This window comes from Camelus ferus, chromosome 3 (genome assembly GCF_009834535.1).
Source record: "Camelus ferus isolate YT-003-E chromosome 3, BCGSAC_Cfer_1.0, whole genome shotgun sequence".
Taxonomy (NCBI): Eukaryota; Metazoa; Chordata; class Mammalia; order Artiodactyla; family Camelidae; genus Camelus; species Camelus ferus.
Genome location: NC_045698.1, coordinates 51,001,740 through 51,021,038, shown reverse-complemented (window position 1 = coordinate 51,021,038; position 19,299 = coordinate 51,001,740). Strand labels below are relative to the sequence as shown.

The window sequence follows — 19,299 nt, the reverse complement described above, 5'->3', positions numbered from 1 at the left end:
CTACTGCATCATGTTTAAACCGTGGCAAACACAAGTCTGTTGCTTGCGGACCTGAGTGGTTTGAGAGTGACTTGCCAGCCCTGTCAACTACAGGTCACGCATTACCTTCCCTTCCTTTCCCTCCAGCCGTAGGAATGGAGCGCTGTGTCTTTAAGGGGGACTCGCCCGGAGGTTTCCTCACAGGACAAAATGTCTGCGAGGATCTTGGAGGTGATCGGCGATCCTAGACTCGCAGCTCTCCTCCTGCTTCTTCGGGGGTGATGGGGTGAGTGTGGACTGCGAGATGCGAGATACGATACGAGCTATGAGATACAAGATACAGGCGGCGCATGCCCACCAGGAGGCCCGGGATCCCGGGGTCCGGGATCCAGCTGGGCTGGGGGCAGGAGGCTGCCTGGGGCTGGGGGCGGCAGAGTGAGCCGGGGCCTAGTCCCAGGCCTCGGAGATTGCAGAGGAGCCGGCCACCGCAGACCCGCAGACTTGCTGGTGCCCCGGGTGCCGGGCGTGCCCTTGGTCGTGGTCAGGGTGTCTACTGTAAAAGATGCATTTGGACCCGGGATTCCGCATAAAGGCCCCGTTTACTTTCTTTCTGCATCGCATTTTTGCTCCTCCTCTACGGTCTCTCTTCAAAAAAGTTATTCAGGAATATTGAAAATCATGTGCTCTCTCATTATTAAAGCTGCCTGTTGTAGTCAGTCCTTTAACAAGGCCAGTGGTTGGGTACTTCTTCTCTAACTGAGACTTTCTTAATGTTTCCCACTTCGGGGAGACACCGAATGCAAGCCAGACACTCAGACAAAGACCCCTTCCCCCACCTTCACTCCCACAGTGCTCAAACAAAGGAATTTTCTGATCCCTCCAGAGCATACAGGAGCAGTTTGCTACAACTACTTAAACTAACCAAACAGCCCAAACCTTACCAAGCAAAGTTGAAAGAAAAAAATAAGTACCTGCCGCCATCCGAACTGCTGAATTAGTCAAGGCTACAAACATACAGTGTTTAAGAGAAACTACTGCAGAAATAGCTTAATACAGTGACATAATCAGGGTAGTCATTTTCTGTACTCTCATGAATGTAATTATTTATATACTGTTTTTAGCCAAAAATAGCTTGAGGCAACCGCCAGTAAAAAATATACAACAATGTATGAAAAAACCAAGAGCCAAAACTAGGTAATTCTTAATTTAAAAATCTTTGTGTTAAAAAGGCCCTCAGAGTAGGGTGGCTTTAAATCCCTCTAATTCAGATTAAATTATGCATTTCACAAGATAAAAACAGATCAACACCCTTCTTTTTAGGAACATATATATTAAATAAAATAGCATAGACCTGAAATAAAGGTCCATTTTAGGATAGAACACTTCACAATTTTCATTAAATAAAAAAAAATATATATAGAGAGAGAGAGAGAGAGAGAGAGTGTTTCCCAGCCTTTTAGCTAATGGTAGAGGTATCTAAAAATTTGGCTTATGACATTTAGAGAACATCTCTGATTTACCAGATAATTGGCTGTGGGTCCAATACATTTTATACAGTTCATTTGTAACATTTTTCCAGATTTTTTTTCACACTTAACCTTTTATTCCCTAACCCAGGTATCAATACTTTACAATTTGGAAGCATTTTTATTTCATCTAAGCCTTCAGCCTGGTGATTCCAGACTAATTTTTCTAATTGTCTGGATCTGTTTATAAATAGATTAATACACAGCAATAAATTAATATTTCAACAGAGATGGATAGGTAACATGAATTGTGGTTTCACTGATACCTCAGTTGTCAGGCTAATTGTTTTAATTATTATATTCTGCTTTGATTACAAGTTACTGGTGGATAAAAATGTTTTTAGTGTTTTCACACCAGTCTGTGTGGATTTCACATTAGTGTGAATTTCTCACCTAAGATGCAGTCAAGCTCACCAACACATATTTGTTTATAACTCTGCTGGATTAATCCAACTAAAGTGAGTAGCCTAGACTGTGGAAGGATAAATAGAGCTTTCACTCACCTGTTATTTCCTTTTGAGAACATTGTCTGGTTCTCTGGCCTTTAGCCTGCCTGCTATTTTGTATGTCTACAAGCATAGGTATAAAACAATAAAATCAACATTTGTGGGTGGTGTGTAGGATGATTCTCAATGTTAGAGTCATACATTGTGTGTAACCATCCATATTTACACAAATTATTCATCCAGGTTCTGATCTCTTCCCTTATTCTCTATATTGGTATTCAGGGAGATCATACTGACGAATCTGGATTTTACTGTGATAAGTTTTTAGAAGAATAAAACTTCTTCAAAGAACTTCAAATGCAGAGGTAATTAATGCGAATGTCTTATCTTCTACCAGCTTAGACTTACCATCCCTTCCAGATAGTGGATACCAGAATAAAACTCACATAGGACAATTCAGAGGCATCGTACATCAAATACCTCTCTCTCCCCTCCCATGAAATAACCAAAATCTACTTTTTTTCATTCTTTTTCCCCTGAAATTGGACTCAAGATTTCCATTTTTAAATTAATTTCGTGCTAGCAGTGCTTTTATTTAGCTTCAAGAAATTTTACTTAGAATATGAGCTTGGAAGCCTAGTTAGACAACTAAAGACCTGGAACATTTATTTGTTAGAGTCAGCACTAACGGTGCTGTGTTTTAGCGAGTCTGGTACTGAGCAAGGTGGGGAAGAGAAAGGATACTTAAGCAGGTGTGTCTGCATAAACGTCTGTGTTGGAGCCGCCAAGCCCACCCCTCCCCACTCCTCGTGAATAAACACTGCTCTGACCTTTGCCATGGGTGTCAGAATCTTCAAGCATCTCTCCCCACAGATGGCAGGCTTCCAGAGGGCAGTGACTATGTGGTGCTTCTCTTGGCATCCTGGGCAGCAAGCACACACAAGGAGAGTTTGAATGAAAGAGTGGGTGGAGTGAATGGACATAAAATAATCACATTCCTTAGCAACTTTCTGGTCATGTAAAAATTGTTTAAGAACAACTAAGGGAGCTCTTATTTTTCATTTTCTTTCTTTCTTTTTTTTTACTTTTTTAAAAAAATTAAAGTATAGTCAGTTTACAATGCTGTGTCAATTTCTGGTGTACAGCATAATAGTTCAGTCATACATATACATATATATTCATTTTCATATTCTTTTTCATTATGAGTCACTAAGATATTAATATGGTTCCCTGTACTATACAGTATAAACTTATTATTTATCTGTTTTATATATAGTAGCTAGTATTGTTAGCTAACCATACCAGTTAACAGATGTTAGGTTTGGGGCGGGGTACTTGGTGAGAAAGAAATGCCTATCACAGGACTCCAGCTCACTAGGCCTCCCTATCATTTCCTACCTGAGTGATGAGTAACCTCATTTGCATGAAGATCAGCTGAGGACGTGAAAATAAATTTGGTCAGGAGTGAGGAGATGGATCTGGTTCTTTCTTATTTGCTCTTTGTATTTAAAAATCCCCAAGAGAATTCTTCCAACTTAAACTACCTCCTTTATTAATTAACAGCATGCTAAAGAGAAAAACAGCACTGCCTTTTAGCCACTAAGATCTTCATGTGGACACATATGAACAGTACATACTGGGAGCTTCCTTTTGTTCATGCCTTAAATTGATACAGCACTGGAAAGGCCAGGAGTGACATCATTTGCATTATCTGATTTCAGCCACCTGTTTATTAGGGACAGCTAATCTTATCACTCCCCTTGACAGATGGGGATGTAGAGACTCTCGGTGAGCTGGGGCTCATTTCACTTAATGCAGTGTCCCCTCCAGTCCCCAGAGTGGAGGCTGCCTACCCCTGCCTGAGTGCACATGCCTGAGGATTGCTTTATAAAATTATCTTTCATTTATGTAGAAACCCCATCACATACATACTCTACCTAAATGTATACACATGATCATGTGCCTGCTTTCTTAGGACCATTGTCTTTGCCTTTTGTCTACCTCTTCCCCCTTCACAGCTGCCACCCTCGGATACACCCTAAATAAGTGTATCTTCTTATTTTTCTTCATATATATATACACACACACACACATACATATACATATATATACACACACACACAAAATCTTTAATCTATATATCCCATACAGATCTACATATTATTAATAAGAGTGAGATCAAATTATACACAGTTTTCTGCATCTTGCTTTTCTCTTTAAACAGTTTCTCCAGAAATGCCTCTAGGTCATCTGGCAGAGCTCCAATCCATCCTTTTTAATGGTTGCATAATATTCCCTGGGGTGACCACACATTATTTACCCAGCCATTCTCCCACTGATAGGCGTTCCCTCATTTCCAGTTTTTTTGCCGTTCTAAGTGATACTGTGATAAACATCCTAATACATGTTACTTTATGTATTGGTGCTTTTAGTTCTGCAGAATAGATTCCCAAGAGTGGCATCCCTGATTATATCTATTTTAATTAATAGAAATAGCCAGATTGCTTTTCCTAAAAGCCTTCACATCTCCATGAGGAATGCATGAACATACTCTTTTCTCTGCCCCCTTCCAGCTTTGCCTGACGGACCTCTTCATTTTTGTTAGTCTTGATGGATCTAAAATGAGACCTTGTTGTTACTTTAACAGCATTTCCCCGAATATAAGTGATGTTGTGCATCTTTTCACCATTTCCCTGGCCATCTGGTTTTGCTCTTGGGTCATTTGCCTACTCATTATTTCTTGCCCATTTTTCTGTTGGGTTGTTGGTCTTTTTCTTTTCAGTTTGTAAGAGCTCTTTGTGTATTGGGGTTGTGGCTGAAGATTCTAAGACTTCTTTCTCTTCCAAGCTCAGGTGGATGACGAGGAGCTTCTCTCCCTCTGCACCATAGGGATGGTTGAAATGGGTTTGCTTAGCAGAGCTTCTAGGAAGGCTCTGCTGGGAATGACTCGTGGCCAGTTACTGCTGGTCACTCTTTAGAGATGGAGTTTGAAAAGAAGGCTCTATTGAGTCAGATTGTGGCTGTTGTCGGAGGACTGAGAAGGTGAGGCAGTTCTGAACCATGCTGCCTTCCACTGGTTAAGACCTCCGAGAGCGAAGGCCTGCCAAGACAGAGGATGCCCCTCTGCTGGCCTCAGAGGGGCAGCACTCTGCTGGCCGACACTTGTGGTGTTGCTTATCCCTGGCTCAGATTAGGCTCTCCACTGACTCTAGAGGATTAAGACATCAAAATCAGTGCTTCTCATCCTTGTTGCCACCTTAAGTCTTATAACAGATGGCACTCCTGGATGTGGCACTCCTCTGGCCACCCCAGATTTTGAAGAAACCCAGAGACCTCTTGCAGGGAGGTAAAGCATGACAGTAATTGGTCACCTTTGGCACTTTTAGGGGCACATCAGTAATAATTACTCTTAGACTTTTTGGCACACGTAGCAGAGTCTGCAGGTTAGGTACAATTTTCAACCCCCAGCTCAAGAGAGTGTATCAGAATGTAAAGCAATGGTCTTACTATTATATAAAAAGTTTAAATCTCTTTTCATTTATAAAGTAAATATAGAGACTCATAATACTATTCTCTCCACTTTTGTGTATGTCTAGTAATTTTTTAAAAAGGTACTCTGGAAAGATAAGATTCTTACTGTAGAAGCAATAGAATTCTAAAAAAAAAAAAAGAAAAAAGTAGAAAAAAATCCAGGTAAAGTTGGGTAACAAAAAACATCTGTTAGACTAAAATCTGGTTCTGTTTATGAACCATAATGTTTGCTAACCATAAAAAAGTTCACCTTGGAGGTGGTCTGTAACCCCCCTACTCATCCCACCACTTTGGCTTTGGGGACTTTAGGGATTTAATAAATCTCTTGGGGGAAATACAGCCTTTCATTTCTAAAGATCTTTTATACTAATTATCATGAGTGACCATTTTCAAATCAATGCCTGTGATATCAGAAGATATGTAAATAGCTATTTCTTTAGTTAGAAGAAGCTTGGTATTTATCTTGTTTGATGATTCTGGTAAATTCGTTCTTTATTTTAAAATTTGAGAGCTCTGTTAAATGTCCTGCCTGATCTCAAGTGGACTTCCTTGGTGGGAAGAATAATGAGGTTTAGAAGACTGTGATACATCTGTAACAAGACTATTAGCAACTGAATTACTAAACACTAAATACTACTGCAGAAACTTATTTTTCCTGTTCTCATCTTTGTCTTCAGTCATTCCTAGTTGACTTTAATAAGAGAGATTCTGGAACTTCATTATCTCCCCTGCTGCTGGTTCAAAACCTGACAGCAGGAGACTAGCTATCTCACTGTGCGTTATCCCCCCACCTTGGCCTGAATCTTTCCCCCTGAAATAAGTTCTCAGAAGAGCTCCAATTCTGTCTCTTACTATTATTTTTAAACTTTCAAAGCACATTTGTCTAGAATCACACTTTGACCTTTTGTGAAGTTATTTTTTAAAGAAGAAACTTCACTTTTTCTATTCCCCCTCGTTTGACAGGTTATCACAGTGGGAAACGTTTTCTTACTAGAAAGGACTTGGCAGTGATAGTCACTGAGTTGTGCTTAGATCCCTTTAACTACAGTTATTTGTTGGACAAAGCAGGCAGCTATTACTTCTCTTTATTTTTCTTCCTTCATTAAAAGAACTGACCAAGTTTTTTTATCTTGCTAATATATAGAGAGGGCCATTTAGTTGGAATGAGCCATATAGGAAACTAACTTTATGACTGGGGCACCTATAAGAAGGTCAGAATAGTGAACACCGGAGGGACATGGCACTAGCCAGTATTTCTAGTATCTACCTTTAAGGCTATTTAGTTGAATTTCTTTTACTCTGCTGCCTGCCCTCTGAATTTTTCTCCTAGCACTGTGTGCTGATGGCTCTACAGAACTCAGAAGTCACACTGCAGTGTTCCTACCTGAGAACTTGGGTTGGCTGGAAACTCTGAGCAGTGACAGAGACCCCCACCCCCCAAGGCCCTCAGGACATGGCCCACCATCTAATGTGAAGGTAAAAGTTTTAGAAGGCTGCTTTGGATATTGCTGTTCCCTAAATGTGTATATTTTAAGAACATTTGAATAGGTTTTAGGACTGACAATTTTCTCATCAGCACATTGTTTTTAAAATCACAAAAACAAAGTTTTTTTGTTTTTGTTTTTTTTAAATGTTGGAACAAGTTCTCTCCTCGAAATCTAATTTTAAAAGGCTGCTCAGCCCTGGCACTTTCACCCCTAAAGTCTATGAAACAAAATTTTCATTCCTAAAACTTACCTCCCACTCCTTCCCAAAGTTCCTTCCTTCTGCAACACCGTGAGAAGAATTCAACAGGAAGCCTTGCTCTTATTCAGAAAAGACAAGTTTTGTTGTGTTTTGTTTTTTAAAGACCTCAAAGGAGACGAGTTAAAACTCATATGTACATACGGCACTAATTTAGCTTATTCTTATCAGAAGCTTGGCTTCCCAATTTTTGTCTCAGTATTTACTAGCTGAGGACCCAATGAATTTCGAAGAGAATTCCTAGCTAAGGAAAGAGAGAATAAACATTTTTAGCATTTCTCTCTCCTGGGGAATCAAGTTAGTAACACACACTGAGAAAGACACGCAAGTATCTACGCAAACTAACCACAGGATTTTTACCTGTGGTTAAGAGGGAGGCATGGTTTCTTCACAGGCTAACTCTAGTCCTAGAAGTTGTGTGTCGGGGCGTGCGTGTCGGGTGCACGTGTAGTTTTGTGGTCGTCTTACCCCGGTCTCCCTCGGTGCGCAGGCGCTGCACGGAGAATGAGGTGCGACGAGCCGGCCTCGACCATGGAAGAGAGCGGCGGGACGGACGGGGCCGCGGGCCGCCTGGGGGCACCGTACTCCGAGGCGTGGGGGTACTTCCACCTGGCGCCGGCGCGCCCGGGCCACGCGTCGGGCCCCCGGGCCACCTGCCGGCTGTGCGGGGAACAGGTGGGCCGCGGCCCGGGCTGGCACGCGGGCACCCCGGCGCTGTGGAAACACCTGAAGAGCGCGCACCGGCGGGAGCTGGAGGAGAGCGCCGCCCGCCGCTCGCCGCCCGCCGCCCCCGGCCCCGCCGCGGCCGCGGAGGGCGACTGGGCGCGCCTGCTGGAGCAGATGGGCGCGCTGGCCGTGCGCGGGAGCCTGCGGGAGCGCGAGCTGGCGCGGCGCGAGGCGGCCCTAGAGCAGGGCGAGCGCGCCCTGGAGCGGAGGCGGCGGGCGCTGCAGGAGGAGGAGCGCGCGGCGGCCCAGGCGCGCCGGGAACTGCAGGCCGAGAGGGAGGCGCTGCAGGCGCGGCTGCGGGAAGTGAGCCGGCGCGAGGGCGCCTTGGCCTTGGCGTCGGCTAGGCTTTGCGCTCCGCTCAAAGAGGAGCCTGAGGGGGACAGGGACGGCTACGTCATCACGAAGGTCCTCCTGTAGGTTTTGGCCACTCCATCCCCACTAGGCCAGCCTATTCCAAGTGTGGTCCGCGGACCCGCGAGCGGGATCTCAGGCTCATTGCCGCCCTGTCGAATGGAGATCACCAAATGCGGGGCTTTGAGAAGCACTCTGGAAGCCAGAGCAGAATCCAAAATCACTAACTCCTTGTGGTGCTCTGGGGTGCCTGGGAGTGCAGCTCCAGCGGTCTTCTTTGCTGGTGGCCTTCAGTGACATCCGTGCAGGGCGTGGTTTTCCTCTGACTGCCTTTGGAATGAGAGCTGCAACAGCCCCGTGAACCTAGATCACCTGGAGCCATGTCCACTTTGTACCTAGTGACTTTGAAAGGACAGAAGTTTCCTTACACACCAAAGACCATCACACTGTGTGCCTTTACACCAGCCAGGGCAACCCAGGGCGGAGGGTGCACGGAAATGAGGATAAAGCATTTTTACCCAAAAAGAGTGTACTCATTACTTTAGTAAATCTTTGATGAGTAGTCTTTGCCTAGCATCAAGTTCTGAACAGTAGGCTGTTGAGGTTCCATGACTGGTCACTACCCTGTCATTTCTTGTGCCTTATAAAGGCAGTCCCGGAGAACACCTTTTTACTCCCCTCCCCAGCTTGCCTGGCAGTACCAAGTGCACCCTATCTTGCCTCCGCCATCTTTCCCGTTTCAGACCCAGTGGCAACTGTGGTAAATTTCCCTGCTTATCTGCCTTACTCCTTCTGTCACCTTATTAGCAAGACATGACCTCATCCCTCCTTGTTAGGGAGAAGCTTCCTTCCCAGCATCTCCACAGTCCTTGTTCCCAGGCCAAAGGAGAAGGCATCCGTCCCATCGGAGGCCACTTCTCTCTCCTGTTTTCCTCTTCCACCTTTATTGGGCCTTTTCCTGTCTCCTCCTCTCCCTTTCTTCAGACTCTTCCTCTTAGCAATAGCCTAGTCTCCCTTGTACTGAAAAGAAAGACTTCCCCAGCCTGGATGCTCCCAACTGAATACCACCCAAACAAGGAGTGTGGAGCAGTCCTTGCTGCCTGTACTTCCTCCGCATCCCTTACTCCTTCACTCGTGGTCAGCTTTCCATGCTACACTGGACCCTTAAGAAGCCATTACAGTCTCCCAGCGCCTGCATATGATGATTTCTTTTCAGCCTTCACTTTGCTTATTCTCTCCCTTCTTGAAATTTCTCCTTTGGTAGATGGAACTTGCCTTTCGTCCAGAGAATTCCTTTTCCTGATGTAGATGGGTTCCCAAATAATTTTTCTTCAGGTCTCTTTTTTCCTTATTTTTCTGAGAATTTGAAAATTTTCAAGAATACAGAAAAAGTTGGAGAGCTAATACAATGAATACCCACATATATCCTCCACTTAAGCAGCTGATAACATTTTGCCATATTTATTTTTCTTCCATCCACCCCAAACAGGCATGGCATTTCCTCTCTAAATATTTCAGCATGTTTATCCCAACAGCCTCTAACATAGAGTCCTTAATCAAAATTCCCTAATTGTCCCAAGAGTGTCTTTTTATCTTTTCTAAAAAACAGGAACCAGTAATGCATGAAACAGGATTCATACCTTACTTTTGATTGTAATGCGAGTTTCTCTTAGTCTAGAATAGCCCCCTTATTATTTTTTTCCATGACACTTTTGAGAGAGTCCCAGACATCTGTTATATAGACTGTCCTGTATTCTGGATTTATCTAATTGTTTCCTTTGGCCAATTTATGTACTCATTCTTGACTCATCTACCTGCAGAGCTACAATTACCTCTGTGCCAGCGACTCCTGATTACCTTCAGCCTGAGTGTTCTTCCCAGTCTGTCCATGTCCAATCCCCTGTAGCACGTCTCCCCCTCTACTTACGTATCCTGCCACTGCAGATGGGAGGGGTAAATCTATTCAATTCTGCAGCCCCAGCCCTCATCCAATAACTAAAAATTACTGGGCTCTTAAAATGTATCAGGTACATCTAAATGTATTATTTCACTTTATTTCCTTAGCAGTTCCTTGTGGGGTATTAATACTATTCCCATTTCACAGCTCAGGAAACCGAGAGAAGGGTTAGGTAGCTTGTACAAGATTACGGTTGTAAATAGTAGAGTTGGGATCCAAATCCAGTCTCGACCTCCAAATGCCATGCTCCTAGCTGCTGTACGGTCTCTCTTGTTACTCAGTCACCGAGCTGACACCTGTTTTCTTTCTAGCTCCAACTCCAGGTAATACCATCCATGACATTAATATGTACTGAGCATTCACCGTGCCAGAGCTGTGCTGAAAGATGCTTTACAAGAATAACTGCCTACCATGTGGCAAACCCTTAATTACTCTTATGCACATTTTGTAGAGGAAGAGACAGGCTCAGGGGAGCTAAGTAATGTCAAGGCAGGGTGGGACTTTAACACCAGTCTCGTTGAATCCTAGGCTACTGCGTCTATTTTTACAAATTATCACACCTGTCTTTTTCTGATGCCACCTGCCAAGCTCAGGCCCCATTTATCATTCACCTGGGATTCATCTTCCCATCCTTGTCTTCCCATACTGTCCCCCACCTGACACTCAACTTGGCCAAAGGAACAGTCCTAGGCCGACAATGATTATATTCCCTGCTCAAATGACCCACAATCACCCATCATCTACTGGCTTTGACCTTGTGGCCTCACATCCAAGTCTTCTTCACCTCCAGGCCAGTTTTATTTGTCCCTCCCCTACACATGCTGTATGCAAAATGGTCTCCTTGTCCTTCTGACGTGTCCTGATCTTGGCACCCTTGTGCCTCTGTTGCCTTTCCTCTACTTAAAAAGCCCCTTCAATCTCTGAATATGAAAAATCCCATCCATTTTCAAAGACCAAGCTTAAATTCAACTTGGCTGCATGAAGCTTTCCTGGATTCCTCACCATTCAGAGATGACTTTACTTCTCTGGACTCTCGTAGGATTTTGTAATGTCAAAACCCTTAAAAAGGCCATCTAGCATGTGACTCTGGGGTCTTACCTCCTGCCAAACACTGAGCCCTTGGGAGCAGGGATGGAGTTCACTCATCCTTCTACTCACACAATGCCTTGCCTGTAACAGTTGCTCAGTAACTATTTGAGGCATTGAACCCACTCAAAGTTTTAAAGATTTTTGAGTTTCCCCAAATTACTAATGTAATTATTCATTTATCTTTAATTATCTGAGTAGAATTCCTAAGAGAAAAAAACAGCCCGAAAATAGCAGTAATAATTTTTAAAAGCCATTTAGTCAATAAAGATTTAATAAGTTTCAGTTACTAGGCAGACTGGTTTGAATCCAATCACCTAGCATGTCATTATCAAGAATGCTTTTCTTAAAATTACTTTTTTCATTACACAAGTAACACACATGCAATGCCCCAATCTAGGAAGAACAGCCGAAAAATACAATCCCCCAAAGTTCTGCCGCCTTAGTAAGACTGCTATTAACATTTTAATGTATTTTATTCTTTTGTCCCTTGCAATATTTATATTACCCTATATAACACTACAAGGTATTTCTATTAAGTATTGGAATTTAACTTCTTCATGTGGATTTGTAAGTTGGGCTGTAAGACCTGAATCTGGACTTTTTGGAAGGAAACAAAAAACTACTGATGCTACCCTTCATTTTCACCAGTTGTTAGAACCATTAAAATAAGCAAAGATTTGATTTTTACAGTCTTAACCGCCCCCTCAAGAAAGATGGCTAACATAGCTTGTTCAGGGTATGGGGAAACCAATTAGCCTGACTGATGACTTAGCGCTGGTTGTGGAAGTTTCACACTTTTTACACTTTTGTATTGTAATTTTTTTTATATCAAACATAAACTACTCTTAAAATAAAAAATAAAGTTACTTACATTTTGCAAATGAAAAATCCTATCAGCATTCAACTTCCTTATTTAAAATAAACAAAACCTCCAACACAAAAACTGGTACAATCTGCAATTCCAGAAAAGCCTAGAAAGAAATGTCAGCCCTTGTCCTGTCCACCTCCATCATCTGACAGGAGAAAAATGAGCCTGAGTGCCTTGTTCGGTATGGGGAGATAGTAGCTATGATGGCTTACCTGGCTCCAGCCTCCTCATCAGATACTCTGCCTCTTTGGCCTTGAGGGCTTCTGCCCGCTCACCTGGCAAAGCACAAGGGCCATTAGGACCAACTGGCTTAGCTGGCAACCTGTCAGCTAAGCACTGGGATTTGAGAGCGCAGAGGTGGGCTCCAGGGCCTGCATCGGTCTCTCTTGCTATGGCACAGTCTGCTTATAATGAGAGTTGTCACTGCTAATGGGTGATGGTGACATGCCTTGCGTACACTGGCAGAGCTTCCCTGATGTATGAGACTAGGCTTGCTAATAGCCCCACCAGGATGCTGCTTTTGAGAGCAATGCACACAGTGGCAAGGTAGATGGCTGGCAATGGGATGCAGAATGCCCTGAACCCAGCTCCTGAACGCCTGCCATGATGTAAAGTGATCAGTTACTTTTTTGGGTTGAAACGTGGCAGGGAGGAGGGGAGGGGGCAAAATGGAATAATGACAACCAAGAGCTCGGGTCCTTTATGCACTTAAGTTGTCATCCTTAGAGGCTGGAGAAACGATGGGCTTGGCTTGCTGTGAGCTGACTTTCTTCTTTAAATAGCTGCCCATGTCCTTCACGTCTTGGAAGGGATTCATAAAAACTGGGCTTTTGTTTTGGTGCCATACACTCATTAGGGAATTCTTTCTAAAGATTGGATCTTCCTACCTTTCCACAACCTAAGTCTGCTCCTTTGTCTGGAAAAAGGATGAGGTGCTCATTAATGTCCTCTTCGGCTCTAACATGCTACGATCACATAAAATACAGTGAAACATCCATTATCGTTTGAGTTAATCCGTTGCTCTGTTCAGATTTTCTTGCTAACTGCAGGTTGAGATGTTGAAAGTCACATATGCATGCTTATTATTAAAAATAATAGTAGTCTACAGAGCTACAGTAATCAAAACAGCATGGTACTGGCATAAAAACAGACACATGGATCAACGGAACAGAACAGAGAGCCCAGAAATAAACCCACAGACCTACAGTCAATTAATCTTCAACAAAGGAGGCAGGAATATACAATGGAGAAAAGACAGTCTCTTCAGCAAGTGGTCTTAGGAAAACTGGATAGCAGCATGTAAATCAATGAAGCTAGAACACTCCTTTACTCCATACACAAAAAATAAACTCCAAATGGCTTAAAGACTTATAAAATATAAGACAAGACATGATAAATCTCATCGAAGAAAACATAGGCAAAACATTCTCTGTCATAAATCTTAGCCACGTTCTCCTAGGGCAGTCTACCCAGGCAATAGAAATAAGAGCAAAAATAAACAAATGAGACCTAATTAAACTTACAAGCTTTTGCACAGCAAAAGAAACCATAAGCAAAACAAAACGACAACCTGCGGAATGGGAAAAAATATTTGCCAATGATGCGACTGACAAAGGCTTAACTTCCAGAATATATAAATACCTCATACAACTTAATAAGAAAAAAACAAATACCCAATCAGAAGACCTAAACAAGCAATTCTCCAATGAAGACATACAAATGGCCAATAGGTACATGAAAAAATGCTCAATATCACTAATTATTGAGAAATGCAAATCAAAACTATAATGAGGTATCATCTCACACCAGTCAGAATGGCCATCATTCAAAAGTCTACAAGTGATAAATGCTGGAGAGGATGTGGAGAAAAGGGAACCCTTCTACACTCTGGTGGGAATGCAGCTGGTGCAGCCATTATGGAAAACAATATGGAGATTCCACAAAAAAATAAAAATAGACTTACCATATGATCCCACTTCTGGGTATTTATCTGGAGGGAATTCTAACTCGAAAAGAAATATGCCCCCCAATGTTTATAACAGTCCTATATACAATAGCCAAGACATGGATACAACCTAAATGTCCACCAACAGATGACTGGATAAAGAAGTTGTGGTATATTTATACAAAGGAATACTACTCAGCTATAAAAAAGAACAAAATAATGCCATTTGCAGCAATATGGATGGACCCGGAGATCATTATTCTAAGTGAAGTAAACCAGAAAGAGAAAGAAAAATACCATATGATATCACTTATATGTGGAGTCTAAAAAAAAAAAGACACTGAACTCATCTACAAAACTGAAACAGACTCGCAGACATAGTAAACAATCTTACAGTTACCGGGAAAAGGGAGAGGAAAAGGATAAATTTGGGAGTTTGAGATTTAGAAATGTTAACCACCATATATAAAAATAGATTTTTAAAAAGTTTCTTTTATATAGCACAGAGAACTATGTTCAATATCTTAAAATAACCTTTAATGAAAAAGAATATGAAAACAAATATATGTATGTATATGCATGACTGGGACATTGTTCTGTACACCGGAGATTGACACACTGTAACTGACTGTACTTCAATAAAAAAAAAAAAATGCAATATGGAAAAAAAATAGTAGTCTATCACACATTTTCTTCCACAGAACTGAGGTACCAACTGTATACGATTCACTACCTAGAAGTGAAAATGTGTATGTGGTAATGAGCATGCTCTCCCATACCATACTTTTTGCCCTCACAACACCCTGCAGGCAGGACAGGTATAAGCTGTCCGTGTTTTACAAGGAGGCGCCACATTTCACCAAGGTGAAGTGGCCTGCTAAAGACCACATAGCTAGTAAGTGGCAGACTGGAGGCTCAAGCTCTATCCAGGATGCTGGTTAGACCTGGGACCAAACAGTTGCACATCCTTCCATGACTCTCTTCCAGTCCACCTCTTCACCAGTGCCAGGACCTCTGTATCCTGGCCTGAGTGCTTGCTGAAGTGCTTGGGTTAATGTTGGCTCTTTCCCATCCAAGAGTTCTGGTGCTGAGGTAAGCAATGCAACTTTCCCAGAGTAAATGAGGTTAGTCTTTATTAGTTTCCTACGGCTTCTGTAATAAATTGCCCCAAACTTAGTGGCTAAACACAACACAAATTTATTATCTTACAGTTCTGCAGCTCAGAAGTCTGAAGTTGTTCTCAAAGTGTTGGCAAAGCTGTGCTCCATTCTAGAGGTTCTAGGAGAGAATCCATTTTCTGCCTTTTCCAACTTCCAGAGGCTGCCCACATTCTGTGGCTGTGGCCCCTTCCATCTTCAAGGCCAGCAAAGACCAGTCTTTCTCACAATGCACCACTCTGCCACCCTCGTCCACATTTAAAGCACCTGCTCCTTATCTTAAATTCAGTTAGGCAGCAACCTAACTCTACCTGCAATCTTAATTCTCCCCTGCTGGGTAATGTACCGAGTTTTCGGGGATTAGGATGTAGATACTTTGGGGTGTGGGGGGGGATGGCAGACATTTTCTGCCTATCACAGCATTATATTGCCTCGTCCATGTCTGGGGGTTGTGAGAAAGGCATGTGCTTGATGGGGAGACCCTCTTCCTCAGAAATCAACACTTTACTGGGGGTCCAAATCTTTCCTCCTTGTATCTTGGTCTCTCTGCTCAATGCAGACAGTGCTCATAGACCTTCCTGAGAAAGATACCTGGAAGGTGAGGGTGCCTCTAGGGGGCAGTCAGAGGCCTCTGTAGTTCTGAGAACATTGGTAAATTTGTGGGCTGACTAGGATCGGAGTGACTAGGAAGGCTGGGTGGTGTATGTGAGGAGTTGGTTGAGCCTTTGAAGTCAGATGTGAATTAAAATCTAAGCTTTCAAAAAAAGAGTCCTCAAATGTTATGATTAGTCCACAAGTTGAAATATAAAATCTAAGCTTTCCAACCACCTATGTTAGGTGTTACCTTGGCAATCACCTCAACCTCTCTGAAATCCAGTTTCTTCATCAATAAAATGGGGATAAGACATAACTTACAGAGTTGTTATACTAATTAAGATGTTATTTAGACAAATTCTAACATAGTTTAAACTCAGTAACTATGACTTCTTTCTTTTTCACCTACTTACCTGAACGGGAGCTCAAAACCAATCCAAAGGACTTCAGGAAGAGTAAGTTCTCTGGGATGATTCCTGAGAGCAGCTGCACAAAGTCATTTTCCTTCATAACAGAACTATTTTTCTATCAAAACATAAATTTCTTACCTGATTTGTCAAATAAGTTTATCTAGTCAAAACTCAGTATGACTTGTAACTACAAAGTAATCTGACCAATTTCACAAGTAAACATATCAAAACCTATCCGTCTAAAGCACTTTTTGCCTTCAAACTAGCCACCTTTGAAGACTATACAATCATTCCAAAAATGCTTCCATGCTTAAAACACTTCTGGAACTCCTCTTTTAGAGTAAGAGTATCTTTCAGAGTTTCTGGTACATTCTGTAAAACATCCTTAAGTTGGCAAATATTCATCTTTCCAGGAAAAGCTGATTTTTTTTTAAAAGAGCTGGCAGTTATTCAGAGCCCAGTCTGGTGAATATAACCAGATTAACATTTCTGGCTAATAGGGTGTAATTATAATAAAGCGATGTAATTGTGGGGGGGGGGTTCATAAAGTGGCCTTGATAGTGTTGTATATTAAGGTTAAGTAAAGGTAGCATGGTCATAGGAGAGATTAAAGCCCATTTTAGTGGGTTTATGATGTGAATGAATTCAGATAGCACTGGGAGTCATTACATATTTAAACAGTATTAAATGTTTCTTTTTATGAAAATCTTAATTATGACATTCTCTGAAATCTGATTTCATAGTATTAAAATGAAGGCTTTAAGGAAAAGCATTAAATGCTAATGAAAGCTTTATTATTTCAGTATATATTCTCCTGGGCCTTTGGTCAAGGTAAGTAATGATCAGATGAATGAGCTGGCAACCTTCCTGGCCTCGGAAGTCTACTAGTAATTGGAAGCTAAGTAACACACTGTGACATGTTTAAATGTATTTAATAATATTCCACCAACTTCTCCCTCTCTTGCTTTCTGGGCAATGAAACACCACGGCATTTTAACACAGATGAGGAAAGCTAGCTTTTTGTTGGAAGAATTTCTGAAAGTTATCCTTACTCAGCAGACAGAAGACATTGTTTGCCGCCATCACATCAGCTTCCCTGAGTATGTCTGCTCCTCATCCTCCAGGGAAGTTTTGATTTAAATGTTCGCCATCCACTCCAATTCCAATGACCTGATAAATGTTGCTTTTGTCGGGGGGGGGGGGGAGGTGAGGGTGTGAAGGGGGGGTACTTCAGTGCTCTATTCTTCAGACTTAGAACCACAAAATTCCAACATCTGAGCAGGCAGAGTTAATGTAATCATCAGGTAATTAGAGGAGATGCATAATTTAATGAGGGGCTGCAGTCTCAGTAAGGTTCTACCACTGTGTACATATCAAACCCTTCAAAAACATGAGTAAAATATTTTGAAGGCAGAGTTTGTAAGATTCCCCAAAAAGGTCTGGTTTACAGGCAGATCTGAAAACATTAAAAACCACCACCACAACAAACTGCTCCTTCGCCCTCCACCCCAAGAACTTTGGATTTTGAAAAAACTTTGAAATGAACAGAAACTACTTTGGACTAATACTCTTTTTGGAACTATCAAGACCTTCATGTGACCACTTGGGCTTTGCATGCTACCAAATACTATCTAGAAATAAACGTAAGGTCCAAGGCTGCAGCAAGTCTTGCCCAACCTGGGTGCTGCTGTCTCCCAGTGCCCAGAGCAGCGCCGGGCCTCTAGAAAGTGCCTCAAGGCTATCTGCTGAAGGAATGCACGCTGCTCAAGGATTCTCACAGAGAAGCTTCTGTAATCTAGTTCTTCTTCGAGTTCCGCCTGTAGCTCCTCCGCTCCCACAGGGTACTGAGGGCCAGGGTGGCCTGCCAGATCTCCCTAGCACTTTCTCCAATGGCTGCATTTCCAAAGTCATGCAGATTCTTTGAGGATGATCGCAAAGGGTCCCCCATAATACCTTCCACCCTTTCTCACAGTCTACTGTCTACCAGTCTCCTGCTCATTCTCCAATATTTATTAAGAATTCCAGCTCCTTATGCAGTCTTGTCCACGTATCATCACCTCAGGGAATGAAGATGACCTAGCCACTTACCTCATCCGTCATCCTCCCTGACTTCAATAACCACCATCTCCACTCCGGGACTCTCCTCCTACAACCGCACACTTGGTACTGATAGCACAACGTAATTAATACAAACAATCACTGATATTGGAGGGCTTCTTATGCACTGGACACTGCTCAGTGCCAAAAAGGCCTTCTCTCATTTAAACTTCCCAACAACTCCATGAAGACACTTAGATAGAGGTTTAAATAAATTTTTACATGTCATTTAGTTCAGGAGTGATTTCCACCCAGGTCAGTCAGACTCTTCAACCAATGCTCTTAACCATCCCACTGGGATGAAAAGAATCAAGATTTAAACCCCAAATCTGCCACTCTGGCACACAGAGTTTCTGACCTTGAACAAAACAAAAACCTAAGTCTCAGTTTTCCAATTCATAGAATACTGGCAGAAATAAAGAATATATATCAAGTGCTTCCTTAGAACAGTGCCTGACACACCACAAATGTGTGTTCTATCCATCCTCCTAGCAAACGCTTCATGAACACCTCCTAAGCATCCAGTCCTGTGGTAGGTACTGAAGATACAGCAGTGAATAAGACGATCAGGGTCCCTGCCTTCACAGGTCTATCCAACCCCTGCTGGGTACTCAGTAATAAAATACTTGATGGAACAAGCCCTCAAGGAGGTCTGCTAGCCTCTACTCTGCCTCTCTTCAATCAGCCACACGTAGTCAGTGGATTACAAAATCAACTTAGCGGTTGGAATCGGTGATTTAGAAAACAAAAACAAAACTGCATTACCCAAACTAATGGCTAAGTATTAGTATACAAAACCTGTTACACATGCACACACAGACACTCACCTACTGAGCTGTGATATACATTGTATTTCTTAACATAGATCATGGTCAAAATG

At 42.4% G+C, this 19,299-nt stretch overlaps 2 protein-coding genes and 1 non-coding gene across 6 annotated transcripts in view; 2 read left to right on the top strand and 1 right to left on the bottom strand.

Moving 5' to 3' along the window:
* PDE8B (phosphodiesterase 8B) overlaps positions 1–7,831 on the bottom strand; it is a 287,039-nt gene extending 279,208 nt beyond the window's left edge. For 2 of the 3 annotated variants that reach the window (XM_032474672.1, XM_032474677.1), the window contains exons 1-2: positions 7,694–7,825; positions 2,782–2,873 (exon numbers count right to left, since the gene is read on the bottom strand). In XM_032474672.1, coding sequence (XP_032330563.1) covers positions 2,782–2,790 — 9 coding nt within the window. In that variant the 5' untranslated portion in view covers positions 2,791–2,873; positions 7,694–7,825. Of the gene's footprint in view, positions 1–2,781; positions 2,874–7,693 lie in introns of all 3 variants that reach the window. The other variant, XM_032474681.1, reaches the window with a different exon arrangement.
* On the top strand, positions 130–12,236 carry ZBED3 (zinc finger BED-type containing 3). 2 transcript variants are annotated; one of them, XM_032474719.1, is made up of 4 exons: positions 147–265; positions 2,234–2,316; positions 6,813–6,958; positions 7,716–12,236. In XM_032474719.1, the coding sequence occupies exon 4, from the start codon at positions 7,730–7,732 to the stop codon at positions 8,366–8,368; it is 639 nt and encodes a 212-aa protein (XP_032330610.1). In that variant the 5' UTR covers positions 147–265; positions 2,234–2,316; positions 6,813–6,958; positions 7,716–7,729; the 3' UTR covers positions 8,369–12,236. The 2 variants fall into 2 exon arrangements, with proteins under 2 accessions (XP_032330606.1, XP_032330610.1); XM_032474715.1 differs by lacking the exon at positions 2,234–2,316 and having other exon boundaries at positions 130–265.
* On the top strand, positions 4,979–5,116 carry LOC116662870. Its single transcript, XR_004318958.1, has one exon. It is a non-coding gene; the product is annotated as a small nucleolar RNA SNORA47 (small nucleolar RNA).
* Positions 12,237–19,299: the final 7,063 nt, after the last annotated feature.

Bases quoted from the DNA above. Each gene is read 5' to 3' on its own strand.
- ZBED3 (XM_032474715.1), top strand. From the start codon at position 7,730: ATGAGGTGCGACGAGCCGGCCTCGACCATGGAAGAGAGCGGCGGGACG.